At 45.1% G+C, this 23,632-nt stretch overlaps 1 protein-coding gene across 1 annotated transcript in view; it reads right to left on the bottom strand.

Moving 5' to 3' along the window:
* ELF2 (E74 like ETS transcription factor 2) overlaps nt 1–23,632 on the bottom strand; it is a 93,854-nt gene that overhangs the window by 52,806 nt on the left and 17,416 nt on the right. The window contains exons 3-4 of the mRNA XM_066573738.1: nt 5,239–5,396; nt 2,709–2,874 (exon numbers count right to left, since the gene is read on the bottom strand). Coding sequence (XP_066429835.1) covers nt 2,709–2,874; nt 5,239–5,313 — 241 coding nt within the window. The 5' untranslated portion in view covers nt 5,314–5,396. The remainder of the gene's footprint in view (nt 1–2,708; nt 2,875–5,238; nt 5,397–23,632) is intronic.

The following is a 23,632-nucleotide window of genomic DNA, read 5'->3' as shown; positions in this document are numbered from 1 at the left end:
CAAAACAATGTAAGATGACTATCTGCGCTATCTTTTGACGTGTGATTTTTTAGGCGCATCCAAAAAAATCGTTCGTCTAAGATAACTATAGGAAACCATTGGATCTTTTAGATGCGATTTTCTAACGTACCTACTCTGCGTGAAAATGGCGTTCGTGTGAAAGAGGCCCTAACAAGTTTGGCAGAATTTGCTGCTGTTTCTACAGTTACTTGCCTTTTATGTGCCGGTCCTCTGCTGCGGTTTCGTGATATGGTAGTGCGAGCTCCTGCACCGGCAAACTTTATTTTTAAACATCAAGCTGATTCAGTGCGTTTCCACTTAAAAATCCACAAGAAAAGTCTACTATTGAGTTTTGGTGCAGTTTTTATTTTCCCCATTGATCTCTACTTTGATAATCTGCTGCATTTCCATGCGGTTTTCGCAAGATAAATAGACATGCAGCGTTTTTTAAGCTTCTTGTGTAGATGCAGCAGAAAATATTAACGATATGTGAAGGAGATTCGTAAAATGTCATTCGCTTGGCTCGGACTGTAAACACTGCGGAATTTCAGCAGCAATATCGCCAGCGGGAATTCCGCAGCGGATCCTGCAGTGTGAAGGTGGCCCAAGCCGGTGCAGAAAGGCGCGAATGCATTTACGATCGCTTCAGTGGCGCCTATTTGTGCGAAGGGTGTTGCATATTTGCACGTGCATGTGCGTGTTTTAGTGTACTAGACACTAAGCAAATCTCATCCACACAGTAGGGGGGAAAAAAATGGAATCAACAGTAAAAGTTGACACGCAAATCTGCAACGTGTCAATTTAGTTGTCGCCACAGAATCTGCATTATTAATAATGGAAAAGCATGCATCGATATGATGTGGGATTTACCTCCGCATTGGGGAAAATAAAGGAAAGACCAGATGCCGAATCCACATTGAGAAATCCACTGACAGTTGGAAAGTGGCTTAATCTGAGGTATAGAGATACTACAAGCACAAATCCACAGACTTGGATATTTCTGTGCGGATTCTGCTTCAAAACCCTAAAAGGATTTTCCCCGTGTGAACAAACCATTATGATGCGGATTGGATTTCACATCTTTAAATGAAGGGGTGAAATCCGCAATAAAATCCCCATGCAGGGGGATCATTGGATAGAAATGTGGCGCACAGATTCCCATGTCCCTGCAAGGACCGATAATCAGCATAGGGTAGGAAACAAAACCTAAACATGAGAATTAGCTTCCTGTGAGGGCTTAAATACATGGGACGTTAATACTACGCACGAGAAGAGATAGGACTTGCCCTTTCTTTCTTGCACATAGTTTTTCTGTGGGGAAGAAAGATAGGGCAAGACCTTTACTCCCGAATTTTTTTTATTTATTTTTTTTTTGAAACTCGCGTGGAATAGTGCAGAGTTTAAATAATCAAAAAAATGGATTCATTCACCAATTCGCTCCATAATGGAAAACGTATTAGTGCAAAAGCCCAGGTATTTAAGCCCTAAGAGTCAGAACGGAGAAGACATCGCTGGAGCCTTGGGAGCGGAATAAATCATTGGGCAATGCACAGATGGCTGCTTATGGAGGGGCATTTGTCTAGAAATGTCACTCAACCTCCTCTAGGCACTTGTGCTAGTCTCCGATGCACAGTAAGTAGCTATGCAGAAGGCAGATTGACGATGCTAGTTACACACTCCTCCATAAGTAGCCATCCTATGAATGGGGAGAAGGCAGGGGAAGAGTATAATTGAAGTATATCAGTAAGGGGCACACATTCCTGTTAAACACATTTTGGGTTGCTTTTATCCTAAAATGGTGATCCCTCTTAACCCCCCTCCTTCCCCGCAACTCATCTAGACCCCCAGTGTACAACTCTTTAACCTCTTCACTACCCTAGATTATTGGGGATGGAAGCATTTACCCATAATGTACCCTAGACCACCGAAGAGGTTGTGCTATCCACCTTCACCACCTGGACCCACCAGGGAACCCTGCAATATCCCCTCCACTACCTCAGACCAACTGAAACAAAAGCAATTGTCTGGTTGCCAGACGATTTCCTAATAACAGGTCCAAATGTGTTAAAATAACAAAAGCAGGGGTCTTTACCCATCGTCTGCCCCAGTGATCTCGCTCTGCGGCCCTGTAGTACTCACAGTCTTTGTTGTGAAACGGCTACCACCAGACCACTGCAGCCATCTGTCAGGTGCCGTTCTTCTGGCATCATGGCTTTCAACATCTGAGTGGTGATTCAAGGAGAACAGCACCTGACTGCTGCGGCATCTGATAGGCTGCAGCGGTCAGATGGTAGCCCGCCACAACAAAGACTGGGAGGACCGCAGAGCTGGATCACCAAGGCAGACGACAGGTAAGTACCCTTGCTTTTTTTAAAATCCTAATACATTTGGACTTATAATAAAAAAATCGCCCAGCAAACAGACAATTTCCTTAACCTCCTCACTACCCTAAGCCACCAGGAGCGTATTCATTAACCCCCTCACTGTCCTAGCTCACCAATGAAACCTCTATTAACCCCTTCATTGCAAGAGCCCACCTGGGAAGCAAATAGTAATATTTTTCCTTATTTCCGGTTGCCTAAACGTAAAAATAATATGGGGGGTGCATGTAAAATAACTGAAATATTTTCTTACAAACTATAGCCTTTCTAGTTATCTATAGCCACTGTTAATAACTACGATAGTCCTGTAAAGTAGGTGACACCAACCTATTTCCACTGTTTCGGTCTCTACCTCCTGTTCGTCTGCTACATCTTGCATCATGAAGGTCTCGTCATCGTACACCAGAACCTGGGCAGCATAGCCTTCTTCTAGTCTGGCGCTGGGAACTGGCTCCACAATGACTGCAGGGTACTCAGTTACCTGAACTTCTTCCTGGCAAAACAATTTCACAGAAAAGAATTAATAACTTTTCCCAACTCAGAGCCTGGGTGAAAATATGTATAGAATGATATTTTATGTAACTGTATGTGCAAGTAGTCTGATCGATGACAACGGTAGTCAATCATGCTGCATTGTACAACTAGGTGGGGACTTATTTTAGGACAATGAGATCCGTTAGCATCAGTTACGGTGCGTTTACATAGAACGATCATCATTCCTAAAAATTGGTGGATTGTTCGAACATGATTGGTAATTGTGCTGTAAACACAGCCGGCCCAAACGATGAACAATAATTCGTCCGCTTATCGTTCGTTATTCATTTCATGCAAGCATGAAAATAATTGTTGGCTCGTTCGCTAATTGTTCGGTTTAAATACAGATCATTTAGTCGTTTTCATTTACTTATACAGTGAAGGATTATAGAAAAGGTTATAAAAAAGCTCAGAATGTAAACAGCCTCCTTTTAACATATAAGATGGGAGCTTTTCCTGCCATGTGCATTAACCCTTTCCAATCCACTGTCTGACGTCTGAAGACATTCTGATTGAAGGCTGTAACGCTCCGATGTCAGAAGACGTCCGGCAGGGTATTCTTACTGTATATTACTGGCTGCTCTGTTGTCGGGGGCCTCTCCAGCATGCCCCATACTGCAGTATTGGCTCTAGCCAGCAGATGGCGCCATTGTATAATGGAAGAAAGAGAAAGCCCCCTAGGAATCCCTGAATCCAAAATTGCAAAAGGTGAAGGCCACCTTTCCAAGGGTGGGGTGGACTCTCGCGAGCTGATTTCCACCGTGGTAGATCATTTAAAGTCACCGCGATTAAGGCCGCCTGCAGACGAGCGGGTCGGATCCGGCAGCGAGAATTCTCGCCGCGGGACCCGACCCGAGAGCCTGCAGAGACGAGCGCGTACTCACCCGCGCCTGGCGGCGCCGGCTCTTTCATGTGCTGGCTGCCGCGCAGCCGGCGCATGCGCAGACCGGAGCCGGCGGCCGGGTGAGTGCGAGCCCCGCACTAAAATAGGACATGCCACGGTTTGTTTGCCGCGCGAGATTTCGCGCGGCCAAACCGCGGCCGTCTGCATAGGAGTGCGTATTGTAATGCACTCCTATGCAAACTTTCAGTGGCGGAAATCCCGCGGGAAATCCCGCCGCGGGATTTTCGCCCGTGTGCAGGCAGCCTAAGGGGTTAAAATCTGTACATGGACGATGAAGTGGGCCAGTAGTTCCTGCATTGTGCCATACATGTATGATGCTGAATACCAGGGGGCTGAGAAGCTGAGCCCCCAGTAACCAGAGCAGGATCGCTGTTGTAAGTTACAGCCCCGCGGTCCAACTGCAATCATCAGGAAGGAGTTTAACTCTAATCCTGCTGATTAGAGGACAAATATCTGTCTGGGATGATTTAGTGAATCCTGCACTGAGCAGGGGGTTGGACCCGATGACTCTGGAGGTCCCTTCCAACTCTACCATTCTAGGATTCTATGATTTAACCCTTTGAATGGCACTGTCAATGCAGACAGCTGTATCTAAAGGAGTTGAAGAGGGCTCGCTTCTTCACCCCATTAGTTCCAGGACTGTCTCTTCGGCGCTTTTACGCTGCAGGAATCCAATGCATGAGATGGGAGCGTATATCTGCTGGCTGTGAAAACGGTGGCCATTATACGCTCGTGGGAAAGAGCCCTGAATGTGATATTTTTCATAGAATTTTCTTAAAAATTAGAAAAATTACTGCTATCTGACGTACAAAATAAATAAAAGGACACTTTCAAAATGGTACCAGCATACAGAAATAAATGTAATTTATTAACTAATTTGTCCTGTATGATTTTATCTCTTACAAGCAGATTCATTTTTTTTAAATTTTCTGTAAATTTAGAATTTTTTAGATAAATAAACGCAACATGCATCAATCAAAATTCACCACTTACATGAAGAACAATGTGTCACAAAAAAAAAAAAACAGTCTCGGAATCACGTGCATAAGGCCACCGTATGTCGGCCGGGTTTTCACGCCCGGCCAATATACGGTGTCCCTATCTGCAGGGGGAGGAGGCTGGAAGAGCCTGGAGCAGTGCACTAAGCTCCCGCCGCCTCTCCACTATTTGCAATGGGAGGGGGTGGGGCGGAGCTAAGTTCCAGGTCGTCTGAATAAGCCCTAAATAAAAGCATTCCAAAATTATTAAAGTGACACATGTCAGATTTGAAAGTTGGGGCTTGGTCAGGAAGGCCGAAACTGCGTGCAAGTGGAAGGGGCTAAATACAATTCTAGTTAACCATGTCCTTTCTCCCATACGACCCATCAATTGAACACTTCGGTGTATGATTTGACCCGGTTATATTTTTTCTTTCCTCACCTGTTGTGGATTTTCCACTCCATTGCTGACGTAGCTCCCCACTGACCCGCCACCATCCACCACCGCGGAGGTCATGTTGCATCCCCTGACTCTAGCTGCAAACACACCAGTCAACCAGTCGTCCCAAGAACGAGGTCGCTCAGATCTTCACACCGATCCTGGGAAAAGGAGAAGCAGTTATTCATCTTCTTTATTAACAATGTGTTATCAGAAAATCACCTGTTACATAAATCACATTTTTGCACTAAACATATTTTTCAAGAATTTTGCGTGATTTTTTATTTTATTTTTCATTTTTCGGTCACAATCTATATTTTTACAAAATTTCTAAAGCCTGCATTTTTGACACTGACTACAAAGCCTGATCTGATTCTTCCTGATCTGCAGGGAAAGCTTTGCAGCAGTCATCTCACTAAGGGCTTAAACAGACGAAAATGTTTGCGCACGTTTTGGCGGGCGTAAAACTCATGCCTGCAAAATGCCACAAAGCGAACCAATTCATTTTGTTTTACACTGAAAAGTAATACCTCTATGTAGATAACACAACCTCCATCATTTACAATAGGTATAAGCTGGGACTATCTACTCCCCTCCTACCAAAATATCCCCCGCGGGTCACAGAGCAAGTCTAGAACAGTCTCCATAGACGTTAATGGTTTCCTGCTTGTCCACTGTGTGAATGGCCCGTGAAGCTGCTGTAAAGCATATCTATGAATGCTCTCAATGCTGGTTTTAATTAATAAAAAAAAAAGTTGATATTGTCCTTTTTAAATCAAGTTTTTTTTATTAAAAATAGAAACTAGGTAGGATGTGATTATTAAGGATAACAGCAAACGTACATCTGACACTACAACTTACCACACTGCTGTTCCAAAACTAGTATAGAGAAGTACGGGCGCCGCTAAAAATGTAGGATAAGGTGCAGCGAGACTACAGAAAATATGCCATAAGAAAATGGGAAAAAATAGTATCTATTACCATCACATACTTCCATCCTTTAAAAAAGTGCGCACAATTACATTCAACAGTTTATTACTAATTATTCCTTGAGTATTTTGTAAAAAGCTTGTGTTCACAAAAATTGGAATCTTTTGTATTTTTTACACTGAAAACCCTAAAAAAATAGATTATGCAAATACCATGATCATATGTCCCCCATAGTATAATAAATATAAATAAATAAATAAATAAATACATATATATATATATATATATATATATACACACACACAGTCAGGTCACATTATTATGGCCACGAAGGAAGTGATGTGTGGTGAGTCGGCTCGGTGGGTATAGAAGGTGTGCGATAGGCAGTCGGCTCACATATCACTCGCTGTCGTGAGCAAAGGGAACAATTGATCAGAGTTGTGAAAAGGGATGATTGTTGGTTTTTGGGCCAAGGGTGGCGCTATTTCTGAAACAGCGCAGTTTGTGAGCTGTTCATGGGCTGCTGTGGTGAAAGTGTATTGTGAGTGTTTAATTAGTACCATTGGGAATAACCTATGTGGAAACTGCGGAGGACCGCGTGTCATTGATATTAGAGGTGAACGATGGCCATAAAGGTGTGTGACGGCCGACCGATACGCTACAGTGGAGCAGCTCACCATGAAAATGAACCAGAGGCTATCAGATGTGTGTCTAAAACAACAAATCCAACTGGTTATGGAGCTCCAAAGCAGACGGCTGGTCACTGCACCTATGCTAATAGAGGGAAAGGCTTCAATTTATATGGCGGTAACGGAATGGGGTCCGCTGATTGGCAAAGGGTTGTCTTCTCTGTTGAGTCACGTTTCTGCTTCATCGAATGGATGGACATTGGTGTGTCAGGTGAGAAACATCAGAGAACAAACACCCTGCAACCACTGTTGTAAGAACGCAAGTTGGTAGCAGGAACTTTATGGTCTGGGGAATTGTTTTGTGGCATTCTCTGGGCCGCTCATCTATGTGGAAGGCACTCTGAACCAAACTGGTTATGAATCCATCCTTGCAGATCATTTACACCCATGCATGCTGTCTTCCCTGGGGCAAACAGGATCTTCTAACAAGACAACGCGACACGTTACATGGCCAGAAATGTCCAACAGTGGTTGGAAGAGCATGACCAAGACCTCCAAGTACTTTCTTGGTCCTCTAATTCCCCAGACTTGAACCCAATTGTGCATCTGTGGGACCAACTTGATCATCGTGTTCGCTCTATGGATCCTCTCCCACAGATCCTCCAGCAACTTTGGGACACACTGCAGTCAGTATGACTCCAGATACCCGTGACAACCTACCAGCACCTTATTGAGTCACTTCCAAGCCCATTGTAATGATCTGATACAGGGTTGGAATCTTTGTCGTAACCGATGCAGATTGGTAGTGTGGTCAGGGAAAGCCAAAGGTCGGCGCATAGGTTATATCGGTTGCAGTACAAGAGGAGCAGGCAGACGGCGGAGTCGGGAGAAGCCAGAGGTAGATACACGGGTAATATTTGTTGCGGTAGAAGAGGAACAGGCAGGTAGCAGAGTCAAGGAAAGCCAGAGGTCGGTGCACAGGTAATATTAGTTGTGATACAAGAGGAACAGGCAGGTAGAGTAGTCAGTGGAAGCCAGAGGTCGGTACACGGGTAGTGACGGTTCGCAATACAAGAGAAGCAGGCGGGTAGCAAAGTTGGGGGAAGTCAGAGGTCGGTACACAGAGCAGCCATTTGTAGATAGAGAAGCAGGAAGAAGAGGAGCTTGATTACATACTGGGAGCTCAATAATCACACACTGAGGGAGAGACAGGGCCAGGTTTATATAGTGTGGCTAATCAGTTTGGGGTGGAGCTAAGCAGGAGTTGGGTTGCAGTAGCTAGAACTGGACAAGGTCAAGGTTTAATCAGGGGAGCTGTCCAGTAGGCTGAACAACTCACTAGGGAGAGATGCCACAGGGAGCACAGGAGTTCCTAGGTTTGAACCCTGACACCCGTCTAGCTGCTGTCTGTGTAGCATGCGGCACTTACTCTGGATATCAGCTGATGGTCTTAATAATGTCACTTGACTCTGTAATACATACCTATAGAGAGAAAAACCGGTCTTTCATGACTGGAGCTTCTCTGTATGGTAATCAGACCAGTGACCCAGCGTGCAGCATAAAATAAAGTGGGCAAGCTTTTTGTGGGTCAGTTTCAGTGTAAATCCACTTAAGAATGGGAAACTGAGCAATCTGAATGACTTTGAATGAGACATTGTCATCGATGCTTGACTAGTCAGTGCCAGAATTTCAAAAACTGCCAACCTTGTGAGATTTTCTCACGCAACGCTGTCAAAAGAATACAGGGAATGGTGAGATAAAAAAAAGACGGAGCAAAAGGGGGTCCTGTGGACATAAAAGAATGACTGACAAAACAGGCCAAGAAGTGTTCTGAAAAACACTCAAGCAAATTGGACCAGAATACAATACTAGTGGCTCCAACTAATGTCTAAATGCACGATTCGTTGTTCCTTAGTGCGGATGAGCTATCACAACAGACAACCAGTTTTAGTGCCATTGCTGTCTTACAGACACAGAGAGGAGAGACTCAAGTGGGCACAAGGTTGAAAAGATTGAATCATTGAGCAGTGGAACAACATCACCTGGTCAAATACATTCAGATTTCTGTTGTACCATGCTGATGGGAGCATCAGAATTTGGCATAAGCAGCCTGAATTGCTGAACCCTTCCTGTCAGGGTCAACAGTTCAGGCAGGTGGAGATGGAGTAATGGTGTGGGGAAAGTTTTTTCGGCACACCTTGGGTCCTCTGATACCTGCAGTTGGACACCACGACAAATTGCTGTGGTTCTGAAAGCCAAAAGAGGTCCGTAATGCTACTACTCGTAGAATGATATTTCTAATAAAGTAGCCATTCAGTGTATGTACATGCATATAATTCTATATAATATAATTCTATTTCTGAATATGCCCCTGTGAGCATGCTATCCGCACACTTTCGCTTATTATTATATGCATAATGTATAATTATTTATTATGAAGCCCAAAGTGCAAAACCAGAGATAGAGAGATGGATTTATAACGGAGCTATTCCTAAAATGGCCCTTCACGTTGGTCTATTTCCAGGTATTACACTGTAGCTTATTTGCTAACCATTCAAGTAAATATGAGCAAAGTGCAGAACTGTGTTCCACATTAACAAATAAAACCAGTTTAGCGAAAAGACAGATCAGAAAATAGATCAAGTTCAGGCAAAGCGGTCAAGTCAAGGTGAAATGTTACATTTTTCTGTTTGGTCAAGCAAAACATAATTTCTCACTTTTGTCTAGATATTCTTGTTACATACTTATTATGGCGCCCCCTAGTGTTTTTGTAATATTCTCTCACAACGTCCACCTAATGTGTCCGGTACCGGTGGTCACACATGCTCAGTCCCACCGTCTGGATCCTCCTGGGCGGGGAAATTCCTGCTGCTGTACAGACCAGCCAATAAGACTCAGCACTAGAAGCAGCTTCTTCTCACCAGCTTTGATGGAATCAAATGAACACCAGAGGGCATTACAACAGGCTTACCTGATCTAATAGAAAAATGTAATATATAAAGGGGCTATACCAGAATTTACTTTTATCACCTATCCTCAAGTTAGGTGCTAAAAATAGGATTGGTCGGGGTCTAACTTCTGAAATCCCTACCTATTCCAAGATCGGGGTTCCCGTGTCCAACCTCCTCCTCACTGCAGGCTCATTGCCATGCAGATTTAGCAATGGTTTCATTCCCATTTGCGCTGTTTTCCCTCATTAGTTTTCACGTATGAGTGAAAACAGCACAAATGGGAATGAAACCATTGAAAATCACAGGTTTTTCATAACTCTGCATTTTCACACACTCTCGCATCGCTGAAAAAAATGCGCCATTTTCTCGCAAGTGTGAAGAAGCCGTAAAACAGTGTAGCAGTTTTGCTCAGAGTGTTAAATAAAAGTATTGCACCACTTAGGGCTTGTTCACACTGCCCTTAGTCTCATTTAACGAGGAGTAGATAAATGGAAATAAACGCTTCTATTTCATTCCCCGTTGATTTCAATGGGTTAAAAAAAAAAAAACTGAAATATTTCCGTTTATTTCTGTTTAATTCCATTCTGCTTCACTTTTGTTTTTCAAAACGGAACAAATAGCGCAGTTAGCTAGCACTTTCTCTGCCACAGATGGAAAGACTGGCAGCAGTAAATAAAAGCTGAAAGTAGCAGGAAAGTATGTCACAAAAGTGTCCTTGCGCCCGCTTCCAAACACATCACAAGAAGAGAATATAAATAAATGATTCTCACCATAAGCTAACGCAAGCTAACTTGGCCTTATGATAAGTAAGAAGTAGACAGCGGGCTTCCAGCCACAACTAAGCAAGGAGCGCACTGCTAGAGCCTGCTGGGTGATAGCGACAGTAATGATCCTATGAAGCATTGCCTTCACGACCCGGGCTGTCAGAGAGCGGTCATTGCAGCACATTACCCCCCAGGATCTCACTTCTTTTTATAGCCAGGAAAAGATCGGCATTGTCTAATAAAGAAAAGTAATGTAATTATTACTTTCAGCAATCAAACCCAGAGGACGTTATGACACATTTGCTTTTCCTTCATGTGGACGGGTCTTGTACATTCACTCCGTTAAGGATGAAATACACGGTAAGTGGTACACTTCAATGGTTATTACAGGGAACCTGTCACGTCCCCATAGTTCCATAAACTAAGTACTGCTGCTGTTAGTGAAGGTGACATGGGGCCGGGTGATGGATTTCTTATACTCACCCGCTCTTCCGATCCAGCGGCGTCCTCTTCTGAAGTTGGCGCACAGCACAAAAACCTAACACTTGGGCCTAAATGAGGGATTTTCTTCAACATTCATTTGAAACCAGCTTTTGGAAAAGCAATTCAATCACTTCTATGAATTGTATAATAGGCTTGTGTTTTGTAATATAGGACCCAACAGCTCTTCATGGGACCAGTGTTCAGTACTGAGGAGGGATAGTACATACTAGTATGCCTTAGGAGTCGCTCAGTATACACAAAGATGAACTAGTAAGAAAAGTTGCTATATTGTCCTAATGATGGGGACCCATCTAAGTGTCTGAGGGAAACATCAGAATTACCCCGCGGTTTAAGCTACATTGAAATGTTCTGCATGAATAACTGTTACGATTGGAAGATGCAGTAAAGTAGGGAATACCCTTAGAAATGGCTACGTTAGGGTCTGCGTCACCCACAGCGCCGTGTGTACATACCGACATCATTTTTAGCCAAAGGTACCGGTATATGTTGTAGGGTAGGTACTAACATTTGGAAAAAATATATGTATTGGTGTAAATTGCCTCTGTCCTTTAACCCCTTAGTGACCGCCCATATGATTTTTACATCCTGGGTTTCTGGCCTTTAATCCCCAGGGACGTAAAAACATGCCCATCCTGGGGATTATAGCCGCCGGGACTGTGTATGTGACAGCTCCCTGCCATCGGCTGCCGGAGGTATCAGTCAGCCTGGAGCTGTCATGAGGGGCCGCGATATGTGACTTCTGGTCATGCGATCGCTGTTATTCGATGGATAACAGCGATCACATAAAAGTAAATACAAAGTTAAATAAAGTTAAAGTTTAAGCTCTCCTCACAGATCGGATCTATGAGGGGAGCTGAAACTACTCACTTCCATCCTCCGCAATGTCCTGTGGTGTTCTAATACTGCAAGGAACTGACGCCGTCTTCTGCGAATGCACGCCAGATGTAAAACAGTCGGACGCATGCACAGAAGGCCGGACAGCCTGGAAAATTTAAAATCTCCCTGCTCCCAGCTGTCAAACATAGCCAAGAGCAGGGAGAAGTCATCGGGGGTCACGAAGAGCGACCCCCCGTCACGCAATCGCCGTTATCCAATGGATAACAGTGATCGCATAAAAGTAAAAAATAAATAAAGTTAAAGTTTCATCTCCCCTCACAAACTGGATCTGTGAGGTGAGATGCAACTACTCACCTGCGTCCTCCATGATGTTCTGCAAATTTGACCCCTGATGGGATCTTTATCTGCAAGCCTTTCCCGGCTTCTGCGCATGCGCCCGTCAGCAAATGTTGGACGCCATCACAAAAGTCGAGGATTGCCCGGGAAATTGAAAATCATGCTGCAGTTCCAGGAGCGGCTTGTTGAGCGCCTTCTGTTTGAGACTCCCGCACCGCAGCAAGCTTACGAAGCCTCACAGAGCGCCACTTTTTACACCCCATCCCTGCCATGAGATCAAGAAATACCCCCTAAAAAAACATGGGCGGTCACTTGTGGGGGTATCTCTCATTCTGACAGCTATGAGCCTTTGCAATGTTGGCTTGGTGTAGGAAAACAAAATGTTCCTCAAAATGTTAATGATCAATGTTAAATTTGTACATTTCCTAATTGGTTTTAAGAAAACTGAAGTTTCTCAAATGTGCATACAGAATAAAGTATAGAGATGGAAATATATATCTTATCAAAAATTTGTACAGTATGTTTGCACATATTGGAGATATTGTAATTGAAAATGTGAAAAAATTAACATTTTTCAAAATTTTCCCAATTTTGGCACTTTTAATCAACATACACAAATTCTATCGTTCTATTTTTACAACCTAAATGAAGTACAACATGTGGCGAAAAAACAATGTCAGAATCACTGGGATATGCAAAACCTTTATGGAGTTATTCTATGTGAAAGTGACACATGTCAGATTTCCAAAGTTTGGCCTGGTCATTAAGGCGCAAACAGGCTTGGTCACTAAGGGGTTAAGTTAATATACGAACTTCATCTATGTATTCAACTGCTTGAATATCCAATCAGTAACCCACAGCACTTCCTTTTCACAGCCCTGAGGGTTTAAGAAAGGTTTATAAAGTGTGGACTTCTGCAGACTGGGCATGCTCTATAAACCATAGTATCTTGTTGAATTGCAGCCCTTGGCAAATCATCCCTAGGCCGCTTTCACGTAGGCGACAAAATCGTGCGATTGTTTCACGATGCAACAGTGCTACAAATTGCATGTATGCTTTCCAATGGGTTCCTTTACATTCACAATGCTTTCTCTGATGCGATGTTGCGAGGAAAAAAAATTGCAGCATGCTCTATATAGCCGCGATTTGTGATTTTTTCGTGGCCCATGTTTCCCTTTGGAACATTCGTTCGTTACATCGCATCACAGGAAATTGCGGCTTTCATGCGATGTGATGTGACTCTAACATTAGAAAGTCCTACCCTAATTTTTTGGTTCTTTTGGGGGGGGCTTAAAATAAAAGCCCTACCCCGAAAATAACCCCAAGCTGCATTACAAGAAAAAAAACAATACATTACCTAACAGACGCAGTCCAGGTCTTCCTGCTGGTCTCCTTAGCTCCTCAGCACATTGCTTCCTGGTTACGGGGTTCATAAGCCACGCCTCCAGGAAGCGATGGCTTTGACTGGTTCATAAGCACCGCGGCTCAGCCAATCAATGCAGCGCTCGATGAACCAATCAACCCCACACCCTGACCCCTCCCCCGTACTGAAAATACAGAAAAATTAAGGTAGGTCTTATGTTTGGTGAAAATAAGACCTACCCCAAAATGGCGACATCACCGCGAGAAAACACAGCAATATCGCACAAAAAAGCACAGCAGCAAAGCTGCGATATTCTCACAGCAAAATTGCTGTCGCTCGTGTGAGAGAGGCGCGAGGGAGATTGGGCTGTGAATCACGGACCAATATTGCCTTCGCCATCCATATGAAATCCACAGGGACGCAAGGCGTTTTATGTGAAAACAGCCTCGCAACACTTCGGGGATGCAGGGAACCTCCGCTGCGGCTAACAGCTTGAAAACAATGGGAGACCTTGCATCGTGTGCACTTTGAACATGGTGCGATGCTGGCGCCGGCCCTATTGAAAACAATGAGCGGTGCGATGAGAGAGCATGCACATGCCGCCATTTGATTCCCGCATCGAGGTGCCATGAGAAAAAAAATCGCTCAAGTGTATGACCCCATTCAAAAGAACGGGGTTGATATTTGTGCGTCTCAGAACACACAAATCTAGCACGATTTTATCGCCTGTGTAACTCTGGCCTTAGTATGAGCTTTCATGTAAAAGTTTCATCTAAAAGGAACACACTAAGCATGCTGGGAAAGGCGAAATTGCTATCGCTGGGCTGATTACATCATTACATATCGGGATTGGCCGTGTACAAGGGAGGCACTCTGTACGATTGGCTTGAGGACCTGTCTTACATCATTAGCTTTCTCTCCTTTGGCCACTCAACATGCAGTCTCTCTCACTGGTCAGTCTAATGGGAGAATTCCTCCCTTATGTTATATAACAGCTGTCATTTAGGTGTGTGCGCCTCTAGTAACCCCAGACCCCTGAGGATGCCTCTAGTAACCCAAAACCCCTGAGGACGCTTCCAGTAACCCCAGACCCCTGAGTACGCCTCTAGTAACCCAATACCCCTGAGAACGCCTCTAGTAACCCCAGACCCCTGAGGACGCCACTAGTAACCCCAGACCCCCCAAGGACGCCACTAGTAACCCAAGACCCCGAGGACGCCTCTAGTAACCCCAGACCCCCGAGGATGCCTCTAGTAACCCCAGACCCCCAAGGAAGCCTCTAGTAACCCCAGACCCCTGAGGACGCCACTAGTAACCCCAGACCCCCCAAGGACGTCACTAGTAACCCAAGACCCCGAGGACGCCTCTAGTAACCCCAGACCCCCGAGGATGCCTCTAGTAACCCCAGATCCCCAAGGAAGCCTCTAGTAACCCCAGACCCCTGAGGACGCCACTACTTTGGGGGGGATGGGTTCTATGTTTTTTTTAGCTCAAACACGCAGACCTGGCAATTATTATTTAGGCATTAGTTGGCAGCGGTCACCTGCTCAATATCCAATATAGCTACTAGCTATTCAGGAAAGCTCTATAGAGCCCAGCATACAGCAGATTACAGTAGCATTGAATAATATATATTATTGGTGTCTTAGCGCTCCCAGGTGTGATAGGCAGGGGGTTGTATTTTAATTCCTCTTAATGTCTCTTATTATTTTAATCTAATTTTTCTGAGGAGAGGCTTCTTTCTGGCCACTCTGCCATAATACCCAGATTGGTAGAGTGCTGGAGTGATGGTTGACCCTCTGGAAGTTTCTCCCATCTACACATAGGATCTTTGAAGCTTAGCCAGAGTGATCATTGGGTTCTTGGTCACCTCTCTTACCAAGACCATGCTCCCCTGATTACGTAGTTTGGTGGGTTGTTAGCTCTAGGAAGAGTCCTGGTTATTCCAAACTTCTTCTATTTAAGAATTACGGAGGCCCCTATGCTCTTGGGAACTTTCACAATCCAGTATCTGAGGTCTACAGGCAGTTCTTTCCTCCTCATGGCTTGGTTTTGGCTTTGATATGCATTGTGAGCTGTGAGACCCTTTACCTGGGATGACTGTTGGGCATATAAGCACCTGACTATGTTTTTTGTGCTTACACAGGAGCGATAGTCATTCAAGTGATTGGAGGTGGAGCGGAACGGGATCGTTCTGGCCGTCTGCCTCCATTCAACTGAAGTCGCTTAAACTTTGAACAGCTCCTGTTTACACGGCCCGATAGTCACTTAGTTCTTAGCTCTGCTAAAAACAAAGCGATTCCAACAGGAGAACAATTTCTTGCTCAGTGCCCTATCAACGTCCGCATGATTATCACCTGGGCAAAATACCCTTTTTATAGACAGGGGTGTGCCTTTTAAAATGATGTCCAATCAACTGAATTTACCCCAGGTGGCCTCCAATCAGGGTGTAGAAGCCTCTCAAAGATGATCAAAAGAATTGGGAGGTCCCAAAAGTGTCATACCAAAGGGTCTGAATTCTTATGCCAATGCAATATGTATTGAGTGCAGAATGATGGGGGGAGGGCACTTGATTTTTTTATTAAGTTGCTCAAGGCCACAACATAACAAAATGTAAAAAAAAGTGAAAGGGTCTCAAGACTTTCCGAACGCACTACGATAGAGCTGTCAGCCAAAAAACTTGCTTTTCTGCCACAGTTGCTCGGGTCTTGTGATGCATCTTTGAAGGTTGTTCCTACACTGGAAAGCCAAATGGTCGCACCCTAACAAGTTCAAAAGTGTACAAGAATTGGGAAAAAAAAGTTTATTAAACGTAAAACTATTAAAATAAATAAGACAGGAACCAAAACAATGCTTTTTACAGCTTCGGCACACAAATAACAAGGGGTCTGCTTTTATCTAATCTTTTTAGTGTATTTGATGTATAGCATGACTTATTATATAATGTTAGATAAGAGCCAGAGGCCAGCCTGATTCCTTCCTAGTATGCAGTTATTATACTCCGTCCTCATACAGAATAAATCTGCGGTCCTGAACACTGTAGGATTCTTAGTCCTCACAATATGAGGCATTGTTAGGGGCTGGCCGGGGTCCAGGGATCCGCAGACAGATGTGCAGAATGAATGTGTGAACTAGGGAGTGAGGGATGAGTAATGGAAAGGCTGCATGGCGGGACGGGCCGTGTGAGGATTACATATCCCTCCGCTACCTACCTATGCTGTTGCCAGGCAACCTGTTATCTTACTGTTGGGCTCAACACTTCCTCCATTACAACAAGTAGACGCAGGATGAGGATGTCTAATACCCAACCCGGACACACGGGAATATAGACTTATCATTTATCATCAGTTCTGCCTTGTTACATAAAAAAGATACAAATAAGATGAAGGTCATTTGCAACAAAATGATGTGTAAGTCGTGATACATGTCTGGCTATGTGCAGGGCTTACCTCTCTTAGGGCCTTACCTCTCTTAGGGCCCTCCTTCCGTTTTCCTACTTCATTCGGGGAGCAGGTAAACAGAACCCGCTGGCCAAATGGCTCAGCCTTATGATCTAACTGAACGGCGCTGAAGGGACCCCCATTGGCTATAATGGGGTCTTTTTCTTTTCCAGCAGGCATCCAGCATTTTGCCAGAATTTACAGGATGAAATAGAACCACTTGCTGCGCTATTTCGTCCTGCGTTCTAGCGGAAATCAGCGTTGAGAACGGAAGCACTGATGTAAAGGAACCCATACATGTGGTTTTAAACATTCATAAGCTACCATACACTGCAATACCCAAAGTTGTGCTAATTTGACAGGCAACATTCAGAAATGTCTTGGTTACTATAGCCAAGCCGGTTTTTGAAAGTTCTTATATGATGAATGAAACATAAGCCACTTTTCAGGACCCTCTCATGCCAGGTTTAAATGCTGTGGACACCTTCGGAGGACATTTTTGTAGTCATTTTCGCAATGGGATTTGATTAAGAATTTTCACCATTGGTTTTCTGCAGCTTCTACTTATCATTGTATATAGACAGTGCAGTCCAAGGCTTCCTTTGAAATGGAAGGACTGTTGGGCGCTTCAGCAGCCGAAGTCATCCAAGTGATAATCGCTCCTTTGCTTTCACAGAGGACTGAGGATTGCTCGGTGAGTGGCAGTAGAGCGGGTTGGAAATCGCTGCGGCTGCCCGCCTCCATTCACAGTAAACAGGCAGCCGTTCGTAGATGAACCATTGACTGTTTACAGAGGTTGATCGTCGTTTGAACTTTATGCCTGCAGAAACGGAATAACGAACGGATTCTCGTTCCTCATTCAGTCGCTGCCGGCATTTACTCCCATGATCCAATGAGGATCTGAATGATTATCAGTGCAAAAAGGGCCCGGAAATCTGTAAGTAAGGCTTTAGGGCTAATGCCCACGGACGGATTTCTGCCGCGCTTCCCACGGCGGAAATCCGCGGTGGAACAACGCAGCTCTTAGGTTCTATTGAACCTAACAGCTTGTCTGCCTGTCAGGGCTCACATGCGTGATTCTGCCGCGGATTTCTGCTGCAGGAAAAAAATCACTGCATAGTATTAATAGTATTAGTGGAGACCGCAGAAAAATGCGCATTTTTCCGCGTTCACCAGCGGGGACTTTTTGCTTACAACCGCGGTACTCCTGTGGTGTAAATCCGCGGGCGTATCCCACTCCGTCGGTGTGCATGAGCCCTTATTCACACGTAGCCGCGTTTTCACGGCCGGCTGATATATACGACCATCTGATGCATTGGTTTCCAATGCATTCATTCAAATGGGCGCATATGCAGCGCGTAGAAATGTTGCATTGCAAAAAATAGAACAAACACGACCGAAATTCGCGCCTGCTATTATACGCTGGGCGAAAAGATCTACCTTTCGACTGATATACGCTGGCGGCTCCTATAGACTCCTATAGGAGCTGGAAAAAAAGGAGTGGGAAGGCAGTTTAGCTGCATCCAACGCAGGGAAGAGCTTACAGGTGCCTCTATTTTGGCATTTGAAATAATTCCGAGGATTTATAGGGTTCTCCAGGCTGTGACGTATTTTTTCGCGAATACATCTCACCCTTCCGTGTGAATGGAAACCGCTAATTAACTCGGGACTTGATCGCGGGAAATCATCTATTTATGCGAATTCATGGTGGGGAGGAGCAAACATAAAAACGCATATGCTCGTGTAAAGGAGCCCTGAGGGCGATTTTACACTGAGCGTTTTATCGTTCACATGGACGATGACAGAACTTTCTCGCACAGCCTGTTTATACAGGCAGATAAATCGTTCACTCAATCACTCACAAACCTTTACGTTATTCACATTCACTGTATCAGTGAATGAGAATGACTGGTATTTAATCCGAATGATTAGCGAACGAGCCACTAATGATTTTCACGCTTGCATGAAATTAACTATAAGCAAATGAATTATCGTTGGCCATGTTTACACTGAACAATTCTTGTTTAAATTTGAAAGATCCAGCGATTTCTTTTAACAACATCGTTTTGTGTAATAGCACCCTAAGGCCTGACGTCCACTGGGTAAATTGATTTAGCAAATCCGCGCCGGTGTCCCGCACGCGTGATCCGCGCCCATAGGGATGCATTGGACACCCGCAGGTAAGTAAATACCTGCAGATGTCTTTTTTCCTTGCCACGCGGAACGCACGTGCGGGAAAACACCTACAGCATGCTCCATTTTCTGCGGGTTATCCGCACGGATGGCTCCCGTAGGCTTCCATTGAAGCCTATGGAAGCCGTTCGTATCCGCGGTGCACCTGCAGCTGAATTTCTACTCTGCCGCGGGAGAGCAGGAGTTCAAAAAAAAGAGAGGAGTGCACGGCGCATGCGTGAGCCACGCTGCCGGCATGCCAGGCACATCCGCCGGGCAGAAGGAAAGAAGATCCGTCCGCGCCGGACAGGAATCCGCAACCTCCAAACAGGTGAGTAAAATCAGTTTATAGGCCTCATTTCTGCAGGAAAGGAGGGACCCGCTGCGGGATTCTGCATGGATGCAGTGTGGATGAACTTAAATTCCTTTTTTTTTTCTCATGCGGGAGATCAATTGAGCTATGAGCTCCCGCACGCGTGATCCGCACTTAAATGAAGCATGTCGCATTTTTTTTACGCACATGAAATTTTCAAATCACTTTAAAATACCATCCACGCCTATTTATATAACCGCAGGTGGTCAATGCGTTCCTGGTGGTGGTCAATTTTACATGTGGATCATGCGCGTGGGTGATCCGCTGCGGATTTTAAAATATATTTTTCCCATGGACATAAGGCTTAATGCATCATTCACATGAGTGTATATCGGCCCTGTTTTCAAGGCCAGCCCATATACGCTACCTACCTAAGGCATTGGTTTCCAATGCCTCAGTTCAGATGGCTGTTTTTGCGGTGTGTAAAAATGTCCGTCCGACAAAGATAGCGCATATGATGTGCATTCCGGTCAGCCGCTTTTACACCGGCCGAAAATGATAGTTCTGGAACTATCTTTACGGTCGGAATCCGGCAGCCGGTCCCTTAGACCTATGGATGCTGCAGAAAAAGGGAGGTGGGAGAGAGTTTAGCAGCATAACTTCTAAACTCCCTCCCCCTCTCTGCCACCCTTCCGGCTGTTAGCAAAGGGAGGGGAAGGGGCAGGAGATTAGCACACTAGCTCCCACCCCCTCCCATTGCTGACAGCCGGCAAGGGGCAGAGAGAGGGAAGAAAAGGGGTAGAAGTTTAGCAGAGCTAAACTCTCTCTCCCTGCCCAATGGTATCTCGGGCTTGGCGTATACTCGCCGGACCTGGTCCGTCTGAACAGGCGCATAAGCAGGAGATGCAGCCGTAACTGGGTCATGTGATTTTCAGTCGCGCTGTGGGCGTGATATGGCCGGCCGAAAAAATCGCAGGACTGAAGACTTGGTTTTCAATCCTTATCTCTGCTCTTCTGCACCCTCTTATCAGCTAATATATGACCATAATAAACATAAACTTGGGGCCCTTTTACACAGAACAATATCATTCATATGGCAGCTGGACTGTGTGAAATCCAAGGATAATCATTCGGTAGAAACACACCAACGATTGAACGACGAATGAGTAATCGTTCGATTAGCGTTTATCATTCATTTCATGCTGGCATAAAAACCTGATGATAATCGGCCCATAGATGAACGACTGCCGGTTTAACGGGCCAATCATCAGGTGTTTAGGCCTGCATAAAATGAGCGACGAATGATAAGCAAACGAATAATTGTCATTCAATCGTTGGCAGCGTTTACACTGAACAATTATCATTTAGTTTTGCATGATCCAACAATTACCTGAACAATAATCATTCCATATGAAAGGGCCCTAAGCCATCAGTCCAGCTTCACTGACAAACCTATTGAGACTCAGTCTGCAGTGTTGATATACAGTGATATGCAGAAGCTGCAGAAGACAAATGGTGCAAATTTTTAAATTAAACCTTATTGCAGAAAATGATTGTTAGTTCACAATAAATATAAATGGAAAAACAATTTAAAGCCTTTAAAGCTGCAAAACACTAACTAAATGTATCCAGAATATGATATTTCAGGGGTAAGGGGTGTAACAAAAAGAGAAACTGTTACGGTGTGCCATCTGCAGAAAGTAGTGGAAGTGGGTTGGTGTTATTACGTCAGCCTGGTTCACCTGGCTATGCCTTCAGCTCTGCTGTTTGCCTACTAACTGTCTGTCTGTTGGAAATACCTCACTGGGGCCTTTCTCTCCACTTTTCCGTAATATCTCCTATGGTGTATGGACTGATTGGTTGGTAGGGAGGTGTGTCCCCAGGTTGGCCAATCAGCCATGGTGTGAGTATATTTAAACCCGGTCATTCCCATTCCTGGGTTTATTCTGCTATGTAGCTGCTTGTGTGCTGTGCAGCTCTCTGTCTGGATCCAGTTTGGTGTGCCAGTCTAGCTCTATGTTGTGCCAGATGGGTTCAGTCTATTGGGGTTTGCCTGGATCCAGATTGGAATCCATGTTTTGTTCGGTAGAAGGATTTCACCATTATAGTCAATGGGGTCCGTTCGTTTCCCTCCTGAGCTGGAGCTGTTTGGCCGCCAGGATTCTCCTTTCCTTATTTCTACAACGGAGCAGGAAAGTGGAACTGCGGGTGAACGTGTGAAACCACCCTTATAATTGGCCCACATACAGTATCTTTACTGCCTTGAAAGCATCTTGGGGCAGGCTGAAGTCTTGGACACCGAGTGGTAAATTTTCAGTCCACCAATGGTCAAAACTGCAAACTGCAGGTGAACTTCTTGATGCCCGTTTCATTCCATGCCAGACATGACAACACTGTGATATATCCCTTGTGACAAAGCAAGAAGCAACATTTCGGATACAAGCCCATCTTCAGGCTGGCAGAGAAGCAGCAGTAAATGGGATGAATATCACCACTGGATGGGACACTGCTCTTCTCTGCCAGCCTGAAGATGGGCTTGTATCTGAAATGTTGCTACTTATTATGTAGCAAGTGATGTATCACAGATCACAGTGCTGTTATGTGGCGTGGAATAAAATAAGCTTCAAAATATGAACTTGCAATTTAGAGTATTGACCCTTTCTTCTTAAAGGGGTTTTCCAGGACTAAAAATCCTGATGTCCCATCTCCAGGATGAGTGGAGGTCTGACTGCTGGCCTCCCTGCCACACAGTTGTTTGAAGGGGCCACGGCGTTTGGTCAAATGCTGCCTGGTACTGCATGCAGCTCAATCCCATTCAGTTAGGCAATGTTCACCCCTGCGTTAGGGAATTCCGTTTTCCGGCCTAGTTAAGAGAGGAGGAACGGGGATCCCCTGGCAGAACGGATCAGTTTTATGACAGCACTGATCGTTGCTGAATGGATCCCCACTTATGATAATGGAGTCCGTTCAGCCGTCCGACATTTAATGAACGAACAAGTCATGCATACAGGACGTTTCTTTCTGGTATTTCATGACAGATCTGTGACAGAGCCTCATTCTGCAGACTCCCAATGCAGATGTGAACATAGCCTAACCTTAGACTGAGCTGCGCTGAGGCCATGAGATCAATGGAAGTGATTGCACAGGCTAGAGAAGAGGCCGCAGCGCTCTCGCAAGTGCTGAAGACTCTTTCAAAATTGCTGATCGTTGCAGTGTTGGAAGTTGGATTAAAGGCTTATTCATACGTCCCTATATCAGCCGGCTTTTTACGCCCGGCTGATATACGGTGTCCTTTATTGCAGGTGGAGGAGGCGGGCCGGGAGCAGTGCACTGAGCTCCCGCCCCCTCCCCACCCCTCGCAACTGTTGGCAATGGGAGGGCCAGGACGGGGGCGAAGCTAAGTTCCATCCCGTAACGCCCCCTCCCATTGCAAATAGTGGTGATGGGCGGGGAGGGGGCAGGAGCTCAGCGCACTGCTCCGGCGTGAAAACCCGGCTGATATACGCACATCGGAATAAGCCCTAAGTCTGAATAAGGCCAGCTGTACATGTGTTCCCGCAGTGGATTCCGGCTCTGACCCCGGCCGGCGACCACACATACCTGCCTTTGCTGTACTGCGGATGACTGCAGACGCTCGCCATCGGTCATGCGCAGTTTCTTTTTAAATGTTTGTTTTCCCCTTAGGTAATAACGTGGGTATCCTGCAGCCTATTCACAATGTCAATTGCAGATAAGCTTGGGGTCGGACGACTTCCATTGACTTCAAGGGAAATCGTCCATGCGGATTCCGCACAAAATTAAATCATGCTACAATTTTAAATCCGCTCGCGAAAAATCTGATATCTGAGTGGACGTGTATTTTCTTAAGGCCTCGTCCACACAGTCGACAAAGTCACACGATTTTGTAGCGTTGCGACAATGCTACAAATCGTATGTATGTGAAGCCCATGCTTTCCTATGGGTTCACACATGCAATGTTTTGTAGCATGCGACAACCCGACACAAAAACCCCATGGGTCCCGCGATATACATGTGACTCGTGAGGTTTTGTAGCCCATGTTTCCCTATAGACACTTCCTCTCTGTTGCATCCAATCACACGAAAAAGTGGTTTTCGTCCGGTGCGATGCAACTTTGACAGTAGGAAATCCTACTGTCA

The sequence above is a fragment of the Eleutherodactylus coqui genome, chromosome 7 (genome assembly GCF_035609145.1).
Source record: "Eleutherodactylus coqui strain aEleCoq1 chromosome 7, aEleCoq1.hap1, whole genome shotgun sequence".
Taxonomy (NCBI): domain Eukaryota; kingdom Metazoa; phylum Chordata; class Amphibia; order Anura; family Eleutherodactylidae; genus Eleutherodactylus; species Eleutherodactylus coqui.
This window is presented reverse-complemented; position numbering and strand designations above follow the sequence as displayed.